Source organism: Oncorhynchus clarkii, chromosome 16 (assembly GCF_045791955.1).
Source record: "Oncorhynchus clarkii lewisi isolate Uvic-CL-2024 chromosome 16, UVic_Ocla_1.0, whole genome shotgun sequence".
Taxonomy (NCBI): Eukaryota; Metazoa; Chordata; class Actinopteri; order Salmoniformes; family Salmonidae; genus Oncorhynchus; species Oncorhynchus clarkii.
The window spans coordinates 58,263,800-58,284,814 of record NC_092162.1 but is presented as its reverse complement, the minus strand read 5'-3'; the positions used below and the strand labels follow the sequence as shown (position 1 = coordinate 58,284,814).

Genomic DNA, 21,015 nt, shown 5'->3' with positions numbered 1-21,015 from the left:
ATGGTGATCAAGGGTACAGCTAAACTGGAGGGAAAGTCTAGGAAGATGGACATTATTGTGGATACGGCAGAGAAGATCCTGGGAGTAAAATATTTTTCAGGGTAGGCGTTAGATGATGCACTGTCACAAGCAGTGATACCCTCTCAGGCCCCAGAGCCTGAGGAGGGAGCTATGGAAGATTGAAAAAATTAGGGATTGGAATATAGATCACCATATTGAGTTTCCCTTTTAACCCCCGTACAGTTGGTGGCGGTAATGCACCCTAAACATTGGCTGCCAACCGCCGTTAAACACCACTGAAGAAGAAGACAATACATTTTGGTTTCCACTAGTTATCACAGCCACAAAGTTATTTGGCTATGTCACAAAACAAATCATGAAAACAAACGTTAGCTTTTGGTCTTAAGGTCAGGGTTAGCAGCGTGGTTAAGGTTAGGTTTAAAATCAAAGTTTAGAAATAGGCAGGGTTTATGTCTTTGTGGCTGTGGTAACTAGTAAAGGACCTTAAACTTTACGCATATAGTTTACGTCATCAAAGAGCGCCCAACTGGAGTGTTGTGCGTCCTTTTCAATTCCAAATTATAACGTGGAAATAAAGACTAAAAATGCCTATGAAAGGAATATTCCCCATTAGACGAACGCTGGAGTATCTCCAGAAGGGAGAAGTTGTATTGAAAAACAGAGTAAAGATTGTGACAGTAAATTACAACACACATGGACAGCTCAGCGACGGAGCAAGGTCAGTTTGTTATACTAGCTAGTTAACCTAGCAGTTTTTGGATAAGTCTTTCAATGCAAAGAGCAATGATATTTCTGTTTCATTGTTATAATTGTACAGATATGCAATAGAAATTGAACCAGTAGTTGCCGAGTTAACAGTGCGTCCAAGACAACTGGGAACTCGGGGGGCAAAAACGAGCTCAGACTGGGAAAATCGTTTAAAATGGTCACCCGACTCTGAATTCCAAGTCGAAAACTCGGGCATCTTTCTAGAACTCCGTCTTTCTGATATGGAACGAGAGTTGCCAAAAGGTTACATTTACTTATCGTTAAAAAAAAGCGTGAAACGTAAACGTTCAATTAGATCTGTGTTATGACTCCTAGATGGGATAATTTCAAGTTCAAAGCTCTCCTCCCCCGATACTCATACTAGTCCCTGTATTATCAGTCTCAATATTTGTATAAAGAAGTGAGGTGATTCAAACCGTAGAATAAACTTTAAAGTTACTGAATTTAAATCCTCTCCCTCTGTTTCTCTCTCCCTTCACTGTAGGGGACAGTAATTATACCGTAGCTCTAAAGTTATTGGAGTTAAGGAGTCTGAAGTTGAAGCTGGCTTAACGCTGGGCTGAGGGTGTAAACATTGGCATGGTTGTTGCTCTCTTTCTTACTAGTCACAGCGACATAATAGTTAGGGCTACTAGTCACAGCTACTAGTAAGGTTGCAGAAAACCTGGTTGGATGCTACCGGATTTACTGTTTATTCCTGCTTGATTCTGGGAATTTATTTACATTTTTATTTAACCTTTATTTAACTAGGCAAGTCAGTTAAGAACAAATTCTTATTTACAATGGTGGCATACCAAAAGACCTGCGGGGACAGGGGCTGGGATTTCAAAATTATAAATAAATAACCTATAAATATAGGACAAAACACACATCACGACAAGAGACAACACTACATAAAGAGAGACTTAAGACAACAACATAGCAAGGCAGCAACACAGCATGGTAGCAGCACAATATGACAACATGGTAGCAGCACAAAACATGGTACAAACATTGTTGGGCACAGACAACAGCACAGAGACAATACATCACGCAAAGCAGCCACAACTGTCAGTAAGTGTGTCCGTGATTGAGTCTTTGAATGTCTTTCAACAGTAATACAATCAAGGCACGGCATAGTACAGGGAGAGCTCTGCAGTGCTGATTTATGACATCTGAATGTGCATCAGAGGTGAGAGGTGATCATACTTTTTTGGATAGGCCTAAATTAAACATTGAATTATTAAAGTGGCAGGATAACAAACTTGGGAATTTAGCTAATTTTGAATACTCACATGGATTTCAATAAACAAATGGATAAAACTGTTCTATTCTCTTTGATTTAGTTCCTATCGCAATTCACAAATGACTAAATGGATGACACTGACACTGAACTGAATGAAGATTAATTAAATGTTGGAATGATGCTTTGAACGCGTCATGCATGCTCTACACTTTTTTTGGCTAGTAGTCAAATAGGCCTCCAGAACGGCATTTTCTGAGGGTGAGGGGTGCTTTTCTGAAGGCGCATGGAGATCACAAGCGCTTCAACTGGGCAGCAGTGTCGGGATGGAGGGAATAGCCTATACAGAGACTACCTAAGACCACTGCAACAGAGTTATTGTAAAGTGTGGGAATAAGCTTATGGCAAGCTTTGCCTACCTCTCCCTTTGTTAATTTCAAAGTCCATAGGTTCATGACCCGATTCATATAAATCATATTAACCCCTCCTACAGAATATGCTTTGGCAAGAGTTTGAGTGATTCAAAAAAATATTTTGAGAGTTCAGAGTTCATACATAATTAATAGATTCACAAAACAGCCATTATTATTCTGTTTCATTATTCCTGGTAGATACTACTGGTTATGATGAATTATTCCTGGTAGATACTACTGGTTACTACGGGTTAACACATACTGTGTTATGCTTGTTCGCGTAGCACTCCTCACAGGCCATTTGGTGTATGTTGTTTTTTTGTTGGTGACATGAAACTGACAAAACCTTAAGTCATTATTGTACTTCAGAATTGCTGCACAAGATTTGTTCAAGTTAGGCCGTAATCGTAACATGGCGTTTGAATGTTCACAGATTTTATGCATGGCTTTTCCTATGATCCTAACAATTTACATATGGATTTTCTTACGATCCTAATGATACGTACGTTCAACATTTTGGCATGTATCTCACTCCATATTCCGACCTGAAGATCACTGCTGTCAATGACTTGACCTCGTTTCTTTTCGAATTCCCAGTTGTCCTGAAAGTACAAACTGTCCATCATGCGACAACGAGTTGTTCAGCATTAGCAAGACGCACGTAATGCCCTGGATCAGAGCTATAACCCAGTGGTCAGGATCTATGAGTGTGTTGGTACAGCCTGGTTGGCCATGCATCTTTTCTCTTTTTCTGCAGAAAATTTGTGTTCTTCAATGTTCCACAAATTCAGTACAAAAATCCTTGGGTTCAAATTATGATGTTTAAGAACATGACACCATCGCCATTCCTAAAGTTCTACCTAGGTGAGTCCAATTCTGTACTTACTATGATTGATAGAACCTTTAACTATGCCTCTATTTTACATGTTTGTGCATCTGTCATTACTGCATAAAGTCTGTGGTTGTGATTTTATCAAGTCTATTAGGCATGTTTTGTTTAAAGTCTGACATGGTATATCCTTAGAATTAGAAAATAATTTGTAAATTAATAGGATCTCTTCCATGTAGATGATGGAGAGCAGGTGTTGGTGGATGTGGAGGGGAAGGACCATAAACAAATCACCCAACATGTCAAGACTATTCTTGGCAAGACCGAGTAAGTACTGATAGTACCATAATCTCCGATACCCATTCTCATCACAGCCCACTGCTTGATTTGGTTCTATAACAGGGATGTATTCATTAGTCAAATTCCTTTGCAAAACGTTTGTTCTGTCACAAAACGTTTTGCAACAAACTGTTTACTCTAGGAACCAAATGGAAGCGAACAGAACGAAAAGGGGTGGGACCTACCTGCATCTGTCCAATAGAAACTCTTGTTTTTCATATGCAAATCATTTTGCAACAGAATCTGACTAATGAATACATCCCAGAAGTGTAGATGTGTAGGCCTTCCTGGGTTGCAGCAGTCTGTTTGGCATGACAACCACAAATGATTTGGCTAAGCTAAAGCATAAACAGACTAGTCTTCAGGCTAGATGCCAGTAAATAAGCCACGAGTTAATGTCGCTGACAGTAGCCTAATGTCAAGAGGAATGTTAAGGTCCAATATCTCGTTATCAAATCATTGCTGGGTAACAATTAAAGTACCTTAGAGGTTTGAAACTCTCCCACCAAAACAGGCTGAAATTTCAGGCAGTCTTGTCAAACAGCTCTTACACTAAAAGGGCATTATCGTTTTCACAATTTCACAGAATTATTCCAAACTCGGTGTGGAAATATACACAACACAGGAAACTCACATTTTTGAATGCACTAGCCCTTTATGGTTAGGTGTTACTCTTGTCTAAGTGTATAATACAATATTACTGGTTAATTTGTCTTCTCATCATTGTCTATTCTCTCCCTTTACAGTGAGGTCCTGCAGGCTGAGGCTTTAGCCAGGATGGAGGCTGCTAACCCAGCCAACTTTGGGCCCAAGAAGTACTGTCTGAAGGAGTGTATCTGTGAGGTGGAGGGCCAGGTTCCCTGCCCGGGCACCACGCCGCTGCCCAAGGAGATGACTGGGAAATACCGTGCACAGATGGCAGCCGCACAGGACTGAGACTGGACAGCAATACTACTATGTCAAATATGTTTCACTGGAAATACTGTGGATTTGTTTTTGTACATTAAAGGAAATATTTAGATTTTATGTCAGTGGTTGTAAATAAGGATAATTGAGACTGATGAATTAAATCAAGTGTGTATGTGTGGAGTTGATGCATAATATTTGCAACACACACTCGCATCCTGTAATGTCAATAAATGAAAATGCCACCCTTCCAATTTTTCATAGGTCATGTCTTTAATTAGTGTTGAGTGATGGAGCCTCAACACAGCCCAATTCTGATGTTTCAATAATTGGTCTTTTGTCAATCAGCTCTGAAAAGATCTGATGTGATTTGTCAAAAGACCAATTAGTGGGGGGGAATCTGAATTGAGCTGCCTGTGTAAACAGAGCCAGTGACAAAGGTAAACAGGCAACATTATGAAAAAGCTCAACAGTTCATTAATATTTGCCACAAATAAATTATGCTTGTTTCAAAAAGTTCTGTTTAGCTACAACACAGTTGAGTGTGCATGAGACTACAGCGAACAATACTGCTTTAGTTCAACTTAATATCAAGTACTGTTGTATACTTTAAGGCAAGGAAATTAGTACTTGGATACAAAGTACAACAGGAAACAGTTTGCCACAGTATGTGATAATACTAGGTAGCATTGAATCGGTTTAGTGTTTTTTCATTACCAATGAGAAATCAAGAATCCAAAGAGGGAAACTAGATGTAAGTTTTGCCAAGACCTTATGAATACAGAGTAGAAGGCTGATGCTGTGACAGATGGAGCATTCTGGGTAAAGTAACCTATTATCCTGTGCCTCAGACCTAAACATCTCCAGTGCAACAACGGTGTGTGTTAATTGGTAAGTGCAGTTAAGAGACTTGCTTGAACCAGTTGCATAAATACACACTGTAGTTAAGTTGGCATATGAGAAAGTAAGTTCAGAGCAGGACAGATTCTGACCCTGCCATCATTGGTGCACTAAAAGAGAAAACACAGGGTTAGGATTTGTCTCCACTGTGTTGGGAGGAGAACACAGTGCAGGGAGAGAGACTAGGACAAAATCATAATTGAAAGACTAGCCTACTTTGGACCACTGCAGAAGCGTCTCAGTGATATCATGCACACTCAAAAAAAATGAATCTATCCTGCGCTTCAACTTAGTCATTCAATAGACATAACCAGCTAACAGAAGGAGTCCCTGAAAGCAAAGCAGGATTTTAAAACAGTTTTTTTCTTGGTATCGCTCACCATGGCTTAATGTTTTGTTCAACATTCTCTTTCTAGCGGTCACTGGACCCCCAGGGATGACAGAGAAAAGATGTCTTAACGGCAATGGGGTTCCACTCCCATACAATCTCAAACATGCATGTAAAGATCTGACAGACAAAATGTAGCAGTAACAAGTTAGTAATGCTTAGTATTCAGGTGCCGACGACAGCTGTCAGTTCAGAGTGAACGTTTTCGTTCAAGAAGACCATAACATTTCCAAAAACTTTGCGACCTTCAAGGCAACCCTGGTTCTACATAAGGTATCGGTATTGAATAGCAGGACTACAGACGATGTCAGGCCTCTGTTGCCCAAATATGACCCCTTGGATCCTACCTCCTGTGGCTGACTGTGCACAACTGTCTGGAAGTGATGACTTACTCTGCCCTTGTGCTTCTTCTTACCATACAGATAGAATTACAAAAACAACAGGGCTCCTAAATGAGGCCTTCATAGAGTGTGAGTGTTATTAGTATGTACAAGAGTGAAGAAATGAATGTAAATGCATCTCCTTTTAGTGCTAGGCTGCATAACCCTGAGCAGGGTCTCAATGGAATAGTTTTGCTTTCTCTCCTTGTCTCCTCTCATTGACCCTGCACTTACATGGCAGGATGATCAGGATCGGCAAAGAAATAATGCTAGGTGCTGTCACCTGTGCAGTTCATTCACATCAATACAGATGAAGGAAAGGGACAAGGAGAGGGAGTATAGACTATTGAGATGCGGCCCTTGGTCTAGAGGGCTAATACTCAAGGGGAATGGGGGGTGGGTGGTTCCTTCACAAATGTTTTAACCCACCTAACACTGACCTTAACCAACCCAGAATCAATGAGCTCATTGGCCATTTAAAGCTGGAATCATTAGCGGTGAAACTGCCATGTCTGTTTGCGATATTACAACAACAAAAGACGTTACTTCAAACAAAGTTTTTTCATCGGACATCATCGCACATGAGATAGAACCAGTGGAGGCTGGTGGGAGGAGCTATAGAAGGATGGGCTCATTGTAATTGCTGAAATTGAATGTTATCAAACACAGAACATATGGAAACCACGTTTGACTCCGTTCCAATCATTCCATTCCGGCCATTACAATAGCTTCCCCCACCAGCCTCCTCTGGATATAACAGCAGAGTATGTACTACAAACTGTTTTTATCATGATACTGGATGCTCATCTCCTCCGTTTGAAAAACAATAACAAATGCACCTGGGGCGACCAGTGGTGATGTTTCGCCTTTTGCGGATCCCAGCTTTAAAGGGAACTACTGTAGAGTCTCCGGATTAGCTTCTAGGTGGGCACCCTGGGTGGGCAGCCCTGTTGTAAGAATCAGGTGATGGCATGGAGGATGAGAAAAGTAGAGACGGAGGTAGTGTCTCTGTCAGTGTGTCTTAAGCTTCTGTTCCTGCAGGGTGCGCTGCAGCTCTCTCAGGTTCTCTGACAGCAGCTCCACCTCATCCAGCCTCCCGTTGAGCTTGGCGTCGAAGATGTACGCCCGAATGTTATCGATCTGCTGCAGCAGCAACTCCTCCTCGATCAGGTCAACGTCTGGCATTGCTGCCTCACCCTCCTCTTCAAAGGGATTGGTCGAGGCTCCCGGCGGGGTAATCCCAGAAGCCTCTTTAAAAGGGTTACCTTCATCGTTCTCCTCCTCCTCTTCGAAAGGGTTGCCTGTGACGCCATCAGCCTGCCCTTGCACCCCGCCCTCCTCTTCCTCCTCAAACGGGTTGTACTCCTTCTTCCCGTTAGCTACCTCATTGTGCTCCTTCTGGATCTCCTCGGAGAACGGGTTGGACGGATCCTCCTCCACCGTGGTGGAGTCTTCCTCAAAGGGGTTGAAGGAGGCGCTGTTCTGTCCCTCTACATCTCCCCCCAGCCACTGGGGCGACTCCTCATCCTGGTCCGTCAGGGCAGGGAAGGCCCTCATGGACGGGGGGCTCCTCTCTGCTTTAGGGGTCAACTCTTCCTCCCCGTCCCTATGGAGGCTTCCTGTATCAGTTAGGTTCAGTGAGCCCTGCCAGGTGTATGTGGCCTGAGTGGATCCTGGGGCTTGGCTCTGAGCCCTGTGCTTCATCTTCCCCCTCTCCCTGTCCTCCAGGTGCTGCAGCTCCTCCTGGGCCAGTCTCTGGGACAGAGTGATGGCCAGGTGGGTCTGCTGCTGGTCGTACTCATCCTGGAGAACACACAGTTCAACAAATCACACCCTAGTCCCTACACAGTGCACTATCTGGCCAGAGCCCTGTTACGGTCCATTGCATTGTAATCGCAGTACATATCGCAGCTACATTTTGTAACATTATGTAGGTTTCCCCACCTGAAGCTGCCTGAGGTTCTCCTCCAGCATGGCCACCTCGTCATGTCTATGGGCGGCCTTGGCCTGCCGCAGGAACGACCGGATATTCTCTATCTGCTGCAGCATGGGGTCTTCCAGCTCCCCGTGGGTGTGGAGGGTGTCTGAGGAGGGCAGCCAGCCTCCAGCTTTGGTCATGCGGAGTACTCTGGGGGCCTGGGGAGGCTCCCCGTTGGTGCTAGAGGCTGGGCGGTTCTTCTCAGAGTCCTGCCTTCTCTTCTGGGCAGCCTGGCAAGAAGATAGGAAGGTACGCTTTTAGAGACAGCTTTACTATATAATACACTACTTATAAAAGCAGTTGCTTTTAGCTTTCCTGGTATCAGACATATCAGATCCTTTTTGGAGTATCATTATTGGGTCTTTAGTTTAAACAATAAGCAGCCTCCTCACCAGTCTTTCCTGGGCGAGCCTCTTCTCCTGCTCCTGCTTCCGCTTCATCTTCAGCTCCTCATACTTGTCCTTAGTGGGCAGAGACATCAGACCCAGTAACTTCTCCTGCAGGAGGGGGCGGGATAGGGAGAGAGAGATGGAGAGAAACAGAGAAAGAGAGAGAAAAGGGTTGAGAAAGAGAGGGAGGTGTTTGAATGTGTTTTGTATTGAGCTATTATTCTGGGGAAAGTGACTAATCATTCACTCTTCACCACACCATTCAGCTTATCCATAACTGCTCTTTATGTACAGTAGTGTACCCTCTGTCTCACCTGGACGAACAGTGTGGCTGTGTATCTGACCATCCTCTGCAGCTGGAGATTCTTTGGATGGGGCTGTGGCTCCTCTTTCATTCCCAGTGTTAAGATCCTCTTACTGACAGAAATACATAGATAATGTTACAAGAATATGGTTATTTAGCAGACACTTTTATTCAAACTACACATAAGGCAATTCTAGGTCTTGTGGCATATTTTGGTTGAACTATCCCCAATTCAATGGAATTGCAATCCTCTACATGCACAGTGCATTCTTCCATCACATGTGCAGTGCACTCTTCCATCACATGTACAGCTGATTCTCAAGCTCTTGCACACTAATGAGATGCTATTGGGCCCACACTACTACACTGAGTCAAGGACTACATGCTTTCTGGTATGTTTTGATTACAATACTGGCAGGGGTGAATATATTTTATATGACATATTTTTTGTTAACTAGTAAATAGTAGCCTACAGCAAAGTGTTTTTAACTCCTTTCTAACTTGTTAACAATTTCTGCTAGTTAGTTTTTGCTGCCATGTGGATTTTAGCTTTCTTGAGCCTGCTAACTAAGGAGTGTTAATTCACCTGTTTCCATACATGTTTCATTTTAAAACATTTATCTTACAAAAGGAGTTGTTTAATCTAACTGCTTAACTATTTATTTGTACATGGAATTATATTAGTTTTTTTACTCCTTTTTTAGGAAAATGCCATGGGCACTATCTGATGTGTGGAGACATTTCACTGCAGCTAATGTACAAGGAAAAGTGTACTTTTGTAAATACTGTGGCAAATCATATGTGAAGAATGCAACAAAAATGCAGTCATCTGGCCAAGTGCATAAAGTTCCCTCAGTGCTCACAACAAGCAACCTCTGACAAAAGTCCCTCTAGTTCTATTCGAGGTGAAAATGATGAATCAGACACCTTATCGATAGCAACAGCTCATGGTCTTCCTGGAATCCTCAATAGAGGAACGTAGTGAGAGAAATGCTGATGAACGTCTTGCTCGAGCTGTGTATGCAACTGGTTCACCTCAGATGCTCACAGGCAATGTGTATTGGAAGAGATTTCTGAATGTTCTTCCCCCAGCATACACCCCTCCAACCAGACATGCTTTATCTACTCATTTGCTGGATGCAGAATTCAACTGAGTTCAAGTGAAGATCAAGCAAATCATAGAGAAAGCAGACTTTATTGCAATCATCTGATGGGTGGTCGAATGTTCGTGGGCAAGGAATAATTAACTACATCATCTCCACCCCTCAAACAGTATTCTACAAGAGCACAGACACAAGGGACAACAGACACACCGGCCTCTACATTGCAGATGAGCTGAAGGCAGCCATCAATGACCTTGGACCACAGAAGGTATTTGCACTGGTGACAGACAATGCTGCGAACATGAAAGCTGCTTGGTCTAAAGTGGAGGAGTCCTACCCTCACATCACACCCATTGACTGTGCTGCTCATGCACTGAATCTGCTCCTCAAGGACATCATGGCACTGAAAACAATGGATACACTACACTCTACAAGAGAGCCAAGGAAATGGTTAGGTATGTGAAGGGTCATCAAGTTATAGTAGCAATCTACCTCACCAAGCAAAGTGAGAAGAATAAGAGCACCACATTGAAGCTGCCCAGCAAAACCCATTGGGGTGTTGTTGTCATCATGTTTGACAGTCTCCTGGAGGGGAAGGACTCTCTCCAAGAAATGGCCATATCACAGTATGCCTATATGGACAGCCCCATCAAGAGGATCCTCCTGGATTATGTATTTTGGGAGAGAGTGGTAAGCAGCCTGAAACCTATAGCAGTAGCCATTGCACGGATTGAGGGAGACAATGCCATCCTGTCTGATGTTCAGACTCTGCTTGCAGATGTAAGAGAAGAAATCTGTACTGCCCTGCCCACTTCACTGTTGTTCTAACAGAGGAAACTGCAGTTCTGAAATACATCAAAAAGCGTGAAGACTTCTGCCTGAATCCCATACACGCCGCAGCGTAAATGTTGGACCCTAAGTATGGTGCAGAGATCAACAAGGCCTATGGTGTCATCACTACTGTGTCTCGCCACCTTGGCCTGGATGAGGGCAAGGTTCTTGGCAGTCTTCCAAGCAAGGGCTTTGGGATGGAGCTGCAATATGGCAGTCGTGCCAACATATCTCATCAGCCACTAACATCAGCCACCTCAGCGCAATTGGTCCTTGTTTGGGAACACACACACACAACAGGCTGACCAATACAAAGGTTGAAAAATTGTTGGCCATCCGGGCAAATTAGGCTTTTTTTTTTCTATTGGAAGGATTTAATAATTTGCAATTATGTCTACTTATGATATGGTATAGGGTTTATGTTTCTGTCTCCATATGATATGGTAAATCTACCCAATGCAAAAAAGCATCTACATTTAAATGGTATTAATAACCATTTGCATATATTTCCGTTAATTCCCATATATTCCCACGGAAAGTTTTCACCTCTGAATATTCCCCAAAATGTGCAACCCTACTGACAGGTGTATAAAATCAAGCACACCGCCATGCAATCTCCATAGACAAACAGTAGAATGACATTGGCAGTAGAATGGCCTTACTGAAGAGTTCAGTGACTTTCAAGTCAGTTTGTCAAATTTCTGCCCTGGTCAACTGTAAGTGCTGTTATTGTGAAGTGGGAATGTCTAGGAGCAACAACAGCTCACAGAACGGGACCACCAAGTGCCTAAGATCACCATGCACAATGCCAAGCGTAGGCTGGAGTGGTGTAAAGATTGCCGCCATTGGACCCTGGAGCAGTGAAAACATGTTCTTTGGAGAAATGTATCACGCTTCACCATCTGACAGTCTGCCCCAATGCAGTGCCAGCTGTAAAGTTTAGTGGAGAAGGAAATAGTCTGAGGCTGTTGTTCTTAGTTCGGGCCAGGCCCCTTAGTTCCAGTGAAGGGAAATCTTAACGCTACAGCATTCTAGACCAGGTGTGCCCAACCTTCTTTGACGTGAGATCTACTTTTTCATTTGCCAGCCTGATGAGATCTACCAGTCTCTATACCAACCAACAAAATGTATGAAACGCAACACACCACTGAGTATGAACCTGTTGCTATGATACCTATTTGATACCCAAATATAATGTGGACCAATAACATGTGTTACATAAATCAGTGCAACTCATTTAATTTCCTACCTTAGTGTGACTTTTGGCATTGGTGGAGGCAAGTCGTTTTTTATAGTCAGGGCTGCAGCAGCGTGTTGCAAGTCTCATGCAGGCCACAAGGTGGTCATCCGTCATAGTAGATCTGTACTTGGACTTAATTATCTTCATGTGAGAAAATGCAGACTCACAGAAGTAGGTTGATCCAAAAAGGTCTGATAAATTGAAAGCATGTCGTATTTGGGATACTTTTCCTCTAGCAGTAGCTTCCAGAACTCTTCCTTCATCTCAGTGGTTGCCCTGGATTTCAGCTGAATGTCATTTTGAAGGGTGAGAATTTCAGTTTCTGCTATAGTTGTGTCCAACTGAAAAAGTGATCCCATTTTAGAGGCAATGACTTCTACATTTACGTCTATGCCAAACGAAAAGCACAAACTTTTCAGCAACCTTAACATGTGTAAATGTGTAAAAATACAATTCAACAACTGAGACAAACAGAACAAGTTCCAGGTATGTGACAAACAGAAATGGAATAATGTGTCCCTGAACAAGGGGGGGGTGGCCACCAGCTGCATTAAGTACTGTAGTGCATCTCCTACTCATGGACTGCACCAGATTTGCCCGTTCTTGCTGTGAGATGTTACCCCACTCTTCCCCCGAGGCACCTGGAAGTTCCCGGACATTTCTGGGGAGAATGGCCTGAGCCCTCACCCTCCGATCCAACAGGTCCCAGACATGCTCAATGGGATTGAGATCCGGGCTCTTCGCAGGCCATGGCAGAACACTGACATTCCTGTCTTACAGGAAATCACACACAAAACAAGTAGTATGGCTGGTGGCATTGTCATGTCGGAGGGTCATGTCAGGATGAGCCTGCAGGAAGGGTACCACATGAGGGAGGATGTCTTCCCTGTAACGCACAGCGTTGAGATTGCCTGCAATGACAACAAGCTCAGTCCGATGAAGCTGTGACACACCACCCCAGACCATGACGGACCCTCCACCTCCAAATCGATCCCCCTCCAGAGTACAGGCCTCAGTGTGACGCTCATTCCTTTGACAATAAACGCGAATCCAACCATCACCCCTTGTGAAACAAAACCGCGACTCGTCAGTGAAGAGCACTTTTTGCCAGTCCTGTCTGGTCCAGCGACGGTGGGTTTGTGCCCATAGGCGATGTTGTTGCCAGTGTTGTCTGGTGAGGACCTGCCTATCTCATATCTCAGCCTATTGCGGACAGTCTGAGCACTGATGGAGGGATTGTGCATTCCAGGTGTAACTCGTCCAGTTGTTGTTGCCATCCTGTACCTGTCCCGCAGGTGTGATGTTCGGATGTACCGGTCCTGTGCAGGTGTTGTTACACATGGTCTGCCACTGAGAGGACGATCAGCTGTCCGTCCTGTCTTATGCGTCTCCTTGCAGCATGCCTAAGGCACGTTCAGATGAGCTGTGAGCCTGGGCATCTTTCATTTGGTGTTTTTCTAGAGTCGGTAGAAAGGTCTCTTTAGTGTCCTAAGTTTTCATATCTGTGACCTTAATTGCCTACCGTCTGTAAGCTGTTAGTGTCTAATGGCCGTTCCACAGGTGCATGTTAATTAATTGTTTATGGTTCATTGAACAAGCATGGGAAACAGTGTTTAAACCCTTTACAATGAAGATCTACGAATTATATAAGAAAGGCAGGGTCCTGAAAAAGAGACATTTCTTTTTTTTTGCTGAGTTTATAAGTAGCAATAGGCTCAAGTGATGCAAATCAGTGAAACGCCTATCAAACTCAGATAAGATGCTCTGGACTTGCTCCACGTAACGTGCACTGTCAAACTGTGCTGTATCCTTGCCCTGACATTCAAGTTCTGAATGCATGTGTTGAAAGAAGTGCAGGTCCTTACGTTGCAGCTTTCTTGTGAGCAGTTGTAGTTTGCATTTAAAAGTGTTCACAGAGCTGGTCATGTTGATTGCATGTTTGCCTTCTCCTTGCAGCTCTACATTCAGTTCATTAAGCACGCAAGTTAGGTCAGTGAGAAAAGCTAAATCCAGGAGGCACTGTGTGTCCTCTAGCTGTGCATATTCTGCATGTTTGGAGACCTTGAGAAACTCCTTGATTTCAGGCAACAACTCACTGAATCTCCCTAAAAATGTACCTCGGCTCAGCCACGGCACATCCGTGAGCAGCAGCAGTTCTGTGTGCTCCGCTTCGGTCTTTTCTAAGTGAGCGTGAAATAACCTCCGCCATAGGGTTCTTCCTCGAATAGAACACACAATCGCAACATCCATCACCTCTTTCATGTTTAACATCTTCCCGCACAAAGCTTGCTGATGAACTACGCAGTGAAAACTAAGAAAGTCCGAGAAACAATCGTCCCGTTTGCACAATGCAACAAACCCAATAATGCGGCCTACCATAGCGGGTGCCCCATCGGTAGTAATGGAAACAAGCTTACAAAAGGGCAGTTGGAATTTGTTAGCAAACTCCATAAAAGCTTGAAAAATATATTTGCCCCTTGTATGTCCTTTCAGTGGCAAAATGGAGAGTAGTTTGTAGTTTTTCCTTTGTACTCATGTTGTCAAAAAACATTCTGATGAAAATGCATAACTGTGCCACATCTACCATATCTGTGGACTCGTCAAACTGGAGGGAATAATACTCGCAGTTGGCAATATCCTTCTTCAGTTGATTCTCCGCTATTCCCTCACATCTTGTCACCGTATTTCTAGACAACTGAATGTCATTGATGGAAGCCATCAATTCAGTCTTATTCTTAAAATCCCCAAACAGAGTCTTGTAGCCTCAATAAATGCTTCCTTGATCTCCCAAACTTTGAACAACTTTTTATGCTTAGCAAGAACGTGACTCGCACGATAAGATGCTATGGTTGCCGCCTTCCCTTCGGTCACAGGCCTTGTGAAAATTGACTGCTGCACTGCCCGTTGATTTTTTTAGTTCTTGTACCTTTCTTCTTCGTAATTCAGTCTTTGCTGGGAAATCTCTTTTTAAATGTTGTTCTATGTTACCTTTATTTGGGATAGCGATGCTATTATGGCAGATGAGACACACATTTTGAGTTTGACATGATGAAAAAAAGAATCATCCTCCCATTCTTGTGGAAATTATACGTTTTCTGTTTTTTTGTATCGTTCCCTTCACTCATTATTGCTGCTGTCTACCACACAACTTAATAACAATTTAAGAACGAATCTGACTACAAAGTTAGCTAGCTAGCTACCTGCCTGCCTGGCATCACTGTTACCTCGACTTGGCGTTGGAGGGCGGCATCTGACCACGCTAACTAGGCATACGTCAATAAGTGGGCAGGGACTGGTCATATTTTATGTAAATCACGTGACTTTTCAGACATTGCTATGAATGAAGGACTGTCGAATGTAAATACAGAAAGAGATTATAGGAATTGATTTGTGTGGCTGGATTTTAGTAGATGTATAATCATCTCACAATCGACTGGCAAGCATGCCGCGATCGACCAGTAGATTGTGATCGACTGGTTGGGCACCCCTAGACGATTCTGTGCTTCCAACTTTGTGGCAACAGTTGAGGAAGACCATTTCCTGTTTCAGCAAAACAATGCCACCGTGCATAAAGAAGAAATGGTTTGTCAAGACCGGTGTGGAAGAACGTGACTGGCCTGTGCAGAGCCCTGAACTCAACCCCATCGAACATCTTTGGGATGAATTGGAACGCTGACTGCGAGCCAGGCTTAATCGCCCAACATCAGTGCCCGACCTCATTAATGCTCGTGGCTGAATGTCCCTGCAGCAATGTCCCAACATCTAGCGGAAAGCCATCCTAGAAGAGTGGAAGCTATTATAGCAGCAAAGGGGGAACCAACTTCATATTAATTCCCATGATTTTGGAATGAGATGTTCGACGAGCAGGTGTCCACATACTTTTGGTCATATAGTGTATGATGAAATCGAATATCATGATATTTGACTGTCGATATATCGTGAACTGCAAGACTATACTATATTTGAACTTTACAAGTCAAAACTGCTATCAGTTAGGCTGTATCAATATGTTGAAAATGAAGTCTAAATTAATGAACTAAGCCTTATTTTATCCCCATACTAAGGTTATTTAATGTGACTATAATAGGGCTGGGCGATATGGCCAAAATACCATTTCATGGTATTTTTCAAAATGTTGACGGTATTTTATGTTTTTGATTAATGAAAGCCCTACATTTGCTTCATGAGCAGTGCGTGACCCTAGGTTGGCAACACATACATTCTAAATTATTTCAATGGGTATTTCTCCATTCTGATTGATTCAACCTAAAATAATTTCCTGCATTTCCATAAATTTCTACATTTCCTGCACTCATTTGAGATCATTTCCACTGCCACGATATGGGCAAAAAAACAAGACCTTATTTTTAACCAAATGTTGCAATTGCGATTTAGATCAAAACACTTTGATTAACTTTTGGAATCATGGAAATAGAATGTTTATTCCAATTCTATAGTTAGAATATAAATAATAGTGGACACTTTGAATACAGTGTTGTTTGACATGACAACGAATTAAAATGCAATGGACGAGTTAAAGTGACAGGGTAGGAACCAAAGTGATGTTCAGTGTTTCCTAGGGGACCCTATAATCTTTGGCTACATTAAATCTTTATTCATGTAGCCAACATATTCATGCCTCGCCTATTCCTCTTTGGCTTAGAAGATACTGTTGCACAAACAACATGCTGATTTAAGCCTCCACCAGCACTCATATCAGGCTGTATTAGCTAGCTACATTTGCTCTGACTCAGTACTTTTATTAGCTAGTTAGCTAGCCAGCTAACACAATTTAGTCATTTACAACATTATCAATGTCTACACTGCATTTCTGATCAATTTGATGTTATTTTAATGGACAGAAAATGTGCTTTTCTTTGACCCCAAACTTTTGAACGGTAGCGTAGGATATTGTGATATTTAGAGTAGCATATCGTAGAAGAGGTGTCCTTCAAATATCGCCAACCCTACATACACGTAACACATTCTGTATATAGTATGTACCTCAGTGCATCGATAAGTTCGTAGTATTTCTGGACTTCCATTCTCAGTCCACCAGCCGTGTCCAGGTTATAGGTGGTCTCTCCAGCACTGTGAGAAGTTAAAGTTTGACCAAACAGAACCACAGCCACATACATCTCTCGTAAAATGTAGCACACTATATAGAGAACGAGGTGTCATTTCAGACAGACTACGTCTTACTTAAGAGACTCAGCCATTCTGATGTACTCTGGAGCTCTCTCGTCCACCTTGTCCATGCACAGCCTCAGCCTCTGGAAGGAAAACAGGAGGATGAATGGTGAATGACAGCAAGCTAACTACACAGTGAACAACAGTGTGTTACCTCGTAGAGCTTGACGATGTCAGGCACGTGGTCCTTCTCCTCCAGTTTCTGCTGTTTCCTCATCAGGGTGTCCATGCAGTGGCAGCAGCAACGGATCCTCTCGTCGTCCTTCTCTTCCAGAATGGAGGTGACACTGCTCAGGCTGCTGATGCTGCCTCTCCTGGAGCCCATCCCGCTGATGCTGCCCCCACCACCCCCTGTTGGAGGGGACTGAGACTGGCCCGGGCTGCCTGGAACACTCAGGGCCTCCCGTGTCCCACTGGTCAGCTTGTCTGGAGAGAAGAAAACTGGTTGGTGAGTCACTAACTAACTAATTCTGAGAAACACTGATGTCACTGTTGATTTTCTGGTTAAATATGGGTGTAATATCGCTGTATGTGTGTAAGTGTGTATACAGTGTACTCACAAGCCAAAGGCAGGGGCACAAACTCCATGCACTTCTTACACATGATGGAGCCACAGAGACGACAGTGGTGTCGTCTGTTCCGGAGGTTGAACTTGTTCCCGCAGTCGGGACAGAACGGGACATCAGAGTCACTCACCCACGACACAACAGACTTCTCAATCACTGGAGAGAGGAGTGGATTTTCAGGATTCACACAGAAAATGACATTCAAATTCACACAGGGAGGAGCTGTACTCAATAAGAACAAATGTGGGTCCTGTATAATGTGATAATGAAAAAACAAAATATACTGCAATATGGCCCCCTCTCAACCCACCTCTAATCTTGCCTGCATCTATGTTCATCCTGTCAAATGAGGTCAGCTGAAACACAAGACAGGATACATGGTGAGTCAGAAAGGGTGTGTAACTGCTACTGTATGTGTCAAACCCACATCGTCAAACCCAAGGGGGAAACGACTTGTGATTGTTTGTGTGCTCACTTTCTCCAGCCTGATAATGAGCTTGTTGACCTCGATGACGTAGTGGTCGATCCTGGCAGCTCTGTGCTTCTTGAAGAAGTCCAGATGACTTCTGGTGGCTCCTACGGAGGAGAAGAGGGGACACCATCAGACTGGATGGAAGCAGTCTCTAAAACTAGAGACCATAACAAAACAACACTCTTAGTTACAATTCAGGTGAGATGACTCAGTAGCATGCAATGACCAGACCAATAAATCTCTTAACTGTGGATTGTTTGAGCAGCAGATGTAAAGCCCTTTACCACCCCACCACTTTGCTCTTCTCCCAGTTTCCCCTCTGCATACTGCTCCCAGTCTCACCCAGCTCCTGAGGCTCCCACATGTAGGGGTCTACTCCACCGTAGTAGAAGGACTCATAGCTGTCCATCTCTGGCTTGTCCTCTCCATCCCTCTTCAGCAGCTTGTCTTTGGCTTTCTTAGCCTTCTGGACTAGACCTGCAGCCAACAGGATGACAGTAGTGATTACTTCAATGAACTGGGCAAGGCTACCCGGCTATGAGACTCACTCTTGGGTCATTATTAGCTGACCTAAATGGAAAGACAAGCATTAAGAGACTCACTCTTGAGCTGTCCCCTGACATGTCTGTCATCCCCAGAGTGTTCCTCCTCATAATGCTCCTGCAGCTGGTAGAATGACTGCAGGTCCTTCAGGCAAAGCGGGCACAGGAAGCCCTCCTTCACCTCCCCTGTGCCCTCAAAGGGGGGCAGGTAGCTGGAGGCCATGTTGATGGGGGGGGTGCAGGGTGGTAGCAGTGACACCCACGGTGTGTCCCTGTCTCATGCCACGCCCAACTTGGTGTGACGCCCACCCCTCATCCGCTTCATTATACACCAGGAGAAAGCCTGAGGCAGAAACGGACAGCTTGAAGCAGTAGAGGGGGTCAAGGGTTCTGACAATAACATACAGGGGCATATTACGCCGATTCTGTTGTAAAACATTTCTTAAACGGAAGCAAATGGAACGAAATGGGGAGGGACCTACCTGAATTTGTCCAATATTAACTCTCGTTTTAGTTGCACTGTTTGGACTAATGATTACACCCTAGGTAAGAAGTCCAGACCGTTGTTTATGGAAGTCATGGTTTACTGAATGACAACCCTAAAATCATCCAGCAACGACTAGTCAGGTGACACGGACATAACGGTCTTTGATCATTGAACGCTTACTACTCACGTAAATCCTATGCATGGCTAAATGTATACCGTGTTAGAAATAATAAAGTTAGCTAGCTAACAACGAGAGCAGTAGGCTGTGTTTACATTGTCAGTAGGAAGGGAAATCACTTGAGTAGAACTAGCCAGTCCAGACAGACAGATATATAACCAGCCAGCTGGCTGGCTACTGAACAATTCACACACATAAAGCAACCATGGAAAAAAAACAGCTAGCTGACTAAGTTAGCAAAAGGCTAACGAGATAGCTATAGTTCTGGTTCTGACGTTTAGCCAGCACCAAGCGCACACCGTTTCCAATGACACAAACAATCCAAAACAGATGTATTTACTTACAGATCGCAATGTAAGTCTGCTAACGGTGTAGTTTATGTATGAATATTTGACAGCTCGTTGTTAATCTCCAGCTGCAACGCTCTCTCCGCGGATGAAAAGTTAGCAGTCTAGTCCACCGAGCTATAATAAAACGGTCTAGTCACACACTGTACTGTGGTACGGTCAATGGTCTCGTCATGTGATTAGCATACAGCCGAGACGGGAAGTGAGAATGGACAAAAAGCACGTTGAAGCCAAAAGGAACCCTGACCCTAGGTCTGCGACCGTGCTATCCGGGAACCTCGGGACGTCCCTAACCCATTGAAGTTTACATTTAAATGGTTTAGGTAGGGGTTAGTGTTTAGGGTATGGACGTCCCAAGGATCCCGGATTTCACTTCTGACTGCCCTGTCTTACAACAGGAAGAGAGACATTTATCAGAGGAAGCACATGTTCTTGGACACACACACAAACACTGAGTTGTGAGGATAGATATTCATGGTGGACTGGAAGAGAGGAGGGAAGAGAGAGAAGTGAGAATGTCCAGCCTGAAGAAGATATGTGAGGTCGTCAGCCTAGAGACCTGCCACCCATACTGTCGCTCAGCAGATACCTCTCGCACAAGGCATGGTGCAGTAGGCCTAAACTGTGTCCAGCCTGGTGAACCAGTGTTGAGTAGGCACCATGCATTACAGTGCATTTGTAACCCTCTTCCCTATGTCAGATCCCAATGGCCCTCTTGCAGAATCGGGTGAAGATGACCAACGAGTCGCCCACAGGTCTCAACCTTCAACCTTCTGCAGTCATACCTGTCAGACCCCATCTGAGACCAGGACTTCTTCAATGCCGCACAGACAAAGAACTGGTGAGTGATCGTAACATGGTACACACACACACTGCCTTTTCATTTTCACTCCTGCTCTGACCAAGGGAGAGTAGTGTATTCAGTCCAGAAATTCCTGCTGTTTATTCACAGAGTTGTTTATTTGGTAACAGCAGTTGTGTTCTGTTGAGTCCCAAACAACTGAACAACAACACATTTATAAAGGCCCATTTACAGGATACAAAAACTAAAATGTAAAACAATAAAATAACAATAAGGAGGCTATATACAGGGCATACCAGTACCGAGTCAATGTGCGGGGGTTCAGATTAGTCAAGGTAATTTGTACATGTAGGTAGGGGTAAAGTGACTATGCATAGTTAATAAACAGCGAGTAGCAGCCATGTAAAAACAAAGGGGGGG

At 43.8% G+C, this 21,015-nt stretch overlaps 2 protein-coding genes across 3 annotated transcripts; one reads left to right on the top strand and one right to left on the bottom strand.

Moving 5' to 3' along the window:
* Positions 1-526: 526 nt before the first annotated feature.
* LOC139368813 (mitochondrial ribosomal protein S25) lies at positions 527-4,752 on the top strand. The gene is made up of 4 exons (XM_071108189.1): positions 527-739; positions 3,182-3,288; positions 3,493-3,580; positions 4,339-4,752. The coding sequence occupies exons 1-4, from the start codon at positions 606-608 to the stop codon at positions 4,526-4,528; spliced, it is 519 nt and encodes a 172-aa protein (XP_070964290.1). The 5' UTR covers positions 527-605; the 3' UTR covers positions 4,529-4,752.
* On the bottom strand, positions 4,753-19,974 carry LOC139368812 (rabenosyn-5). 2 transcript variants are annotated; one of them, XM_071108186.1, is made up of 13 exons: positions 19,791-19,974; positions 18,842-19,124; positions 18,582-18,716; positions 18,243-18,343; positions 18,078-18,123; positions 17,762-17,923; positions 17,356-17,627; positions 17,214-17,284; positions 17,016-17,102; positions 8,848-8,950; positions 8,537-8,641; positions 8,111-8,374; positions 4,753-7,969 (listed from the first exon to the last, which is right to left on the bottom strand). In XM_071108186.1, exons 2-13 carry the CDS (start codon positions 19,002-19,004, stop codon positions 7,178-7,180), a joined length of 2,301 nt encoding a protein of 766 aa, XP_070964287.1. In that variant the 5' UTR covers positions 19,005-19,124; positions 19,791-19,974; the 3' UTR covers positions 4,753-7,177. The 2 variants fall into 2 exon arrangements, with proteins under 2 accessions (XP_070964287.1, XP_070964288.1); XM_071108187.1 differs by having other exon boundaries at positions 17,801-17,923; positions 19,791-19,938.
* Positions 19,975-21,015: the final 1,041 nt, after the last annotated feature.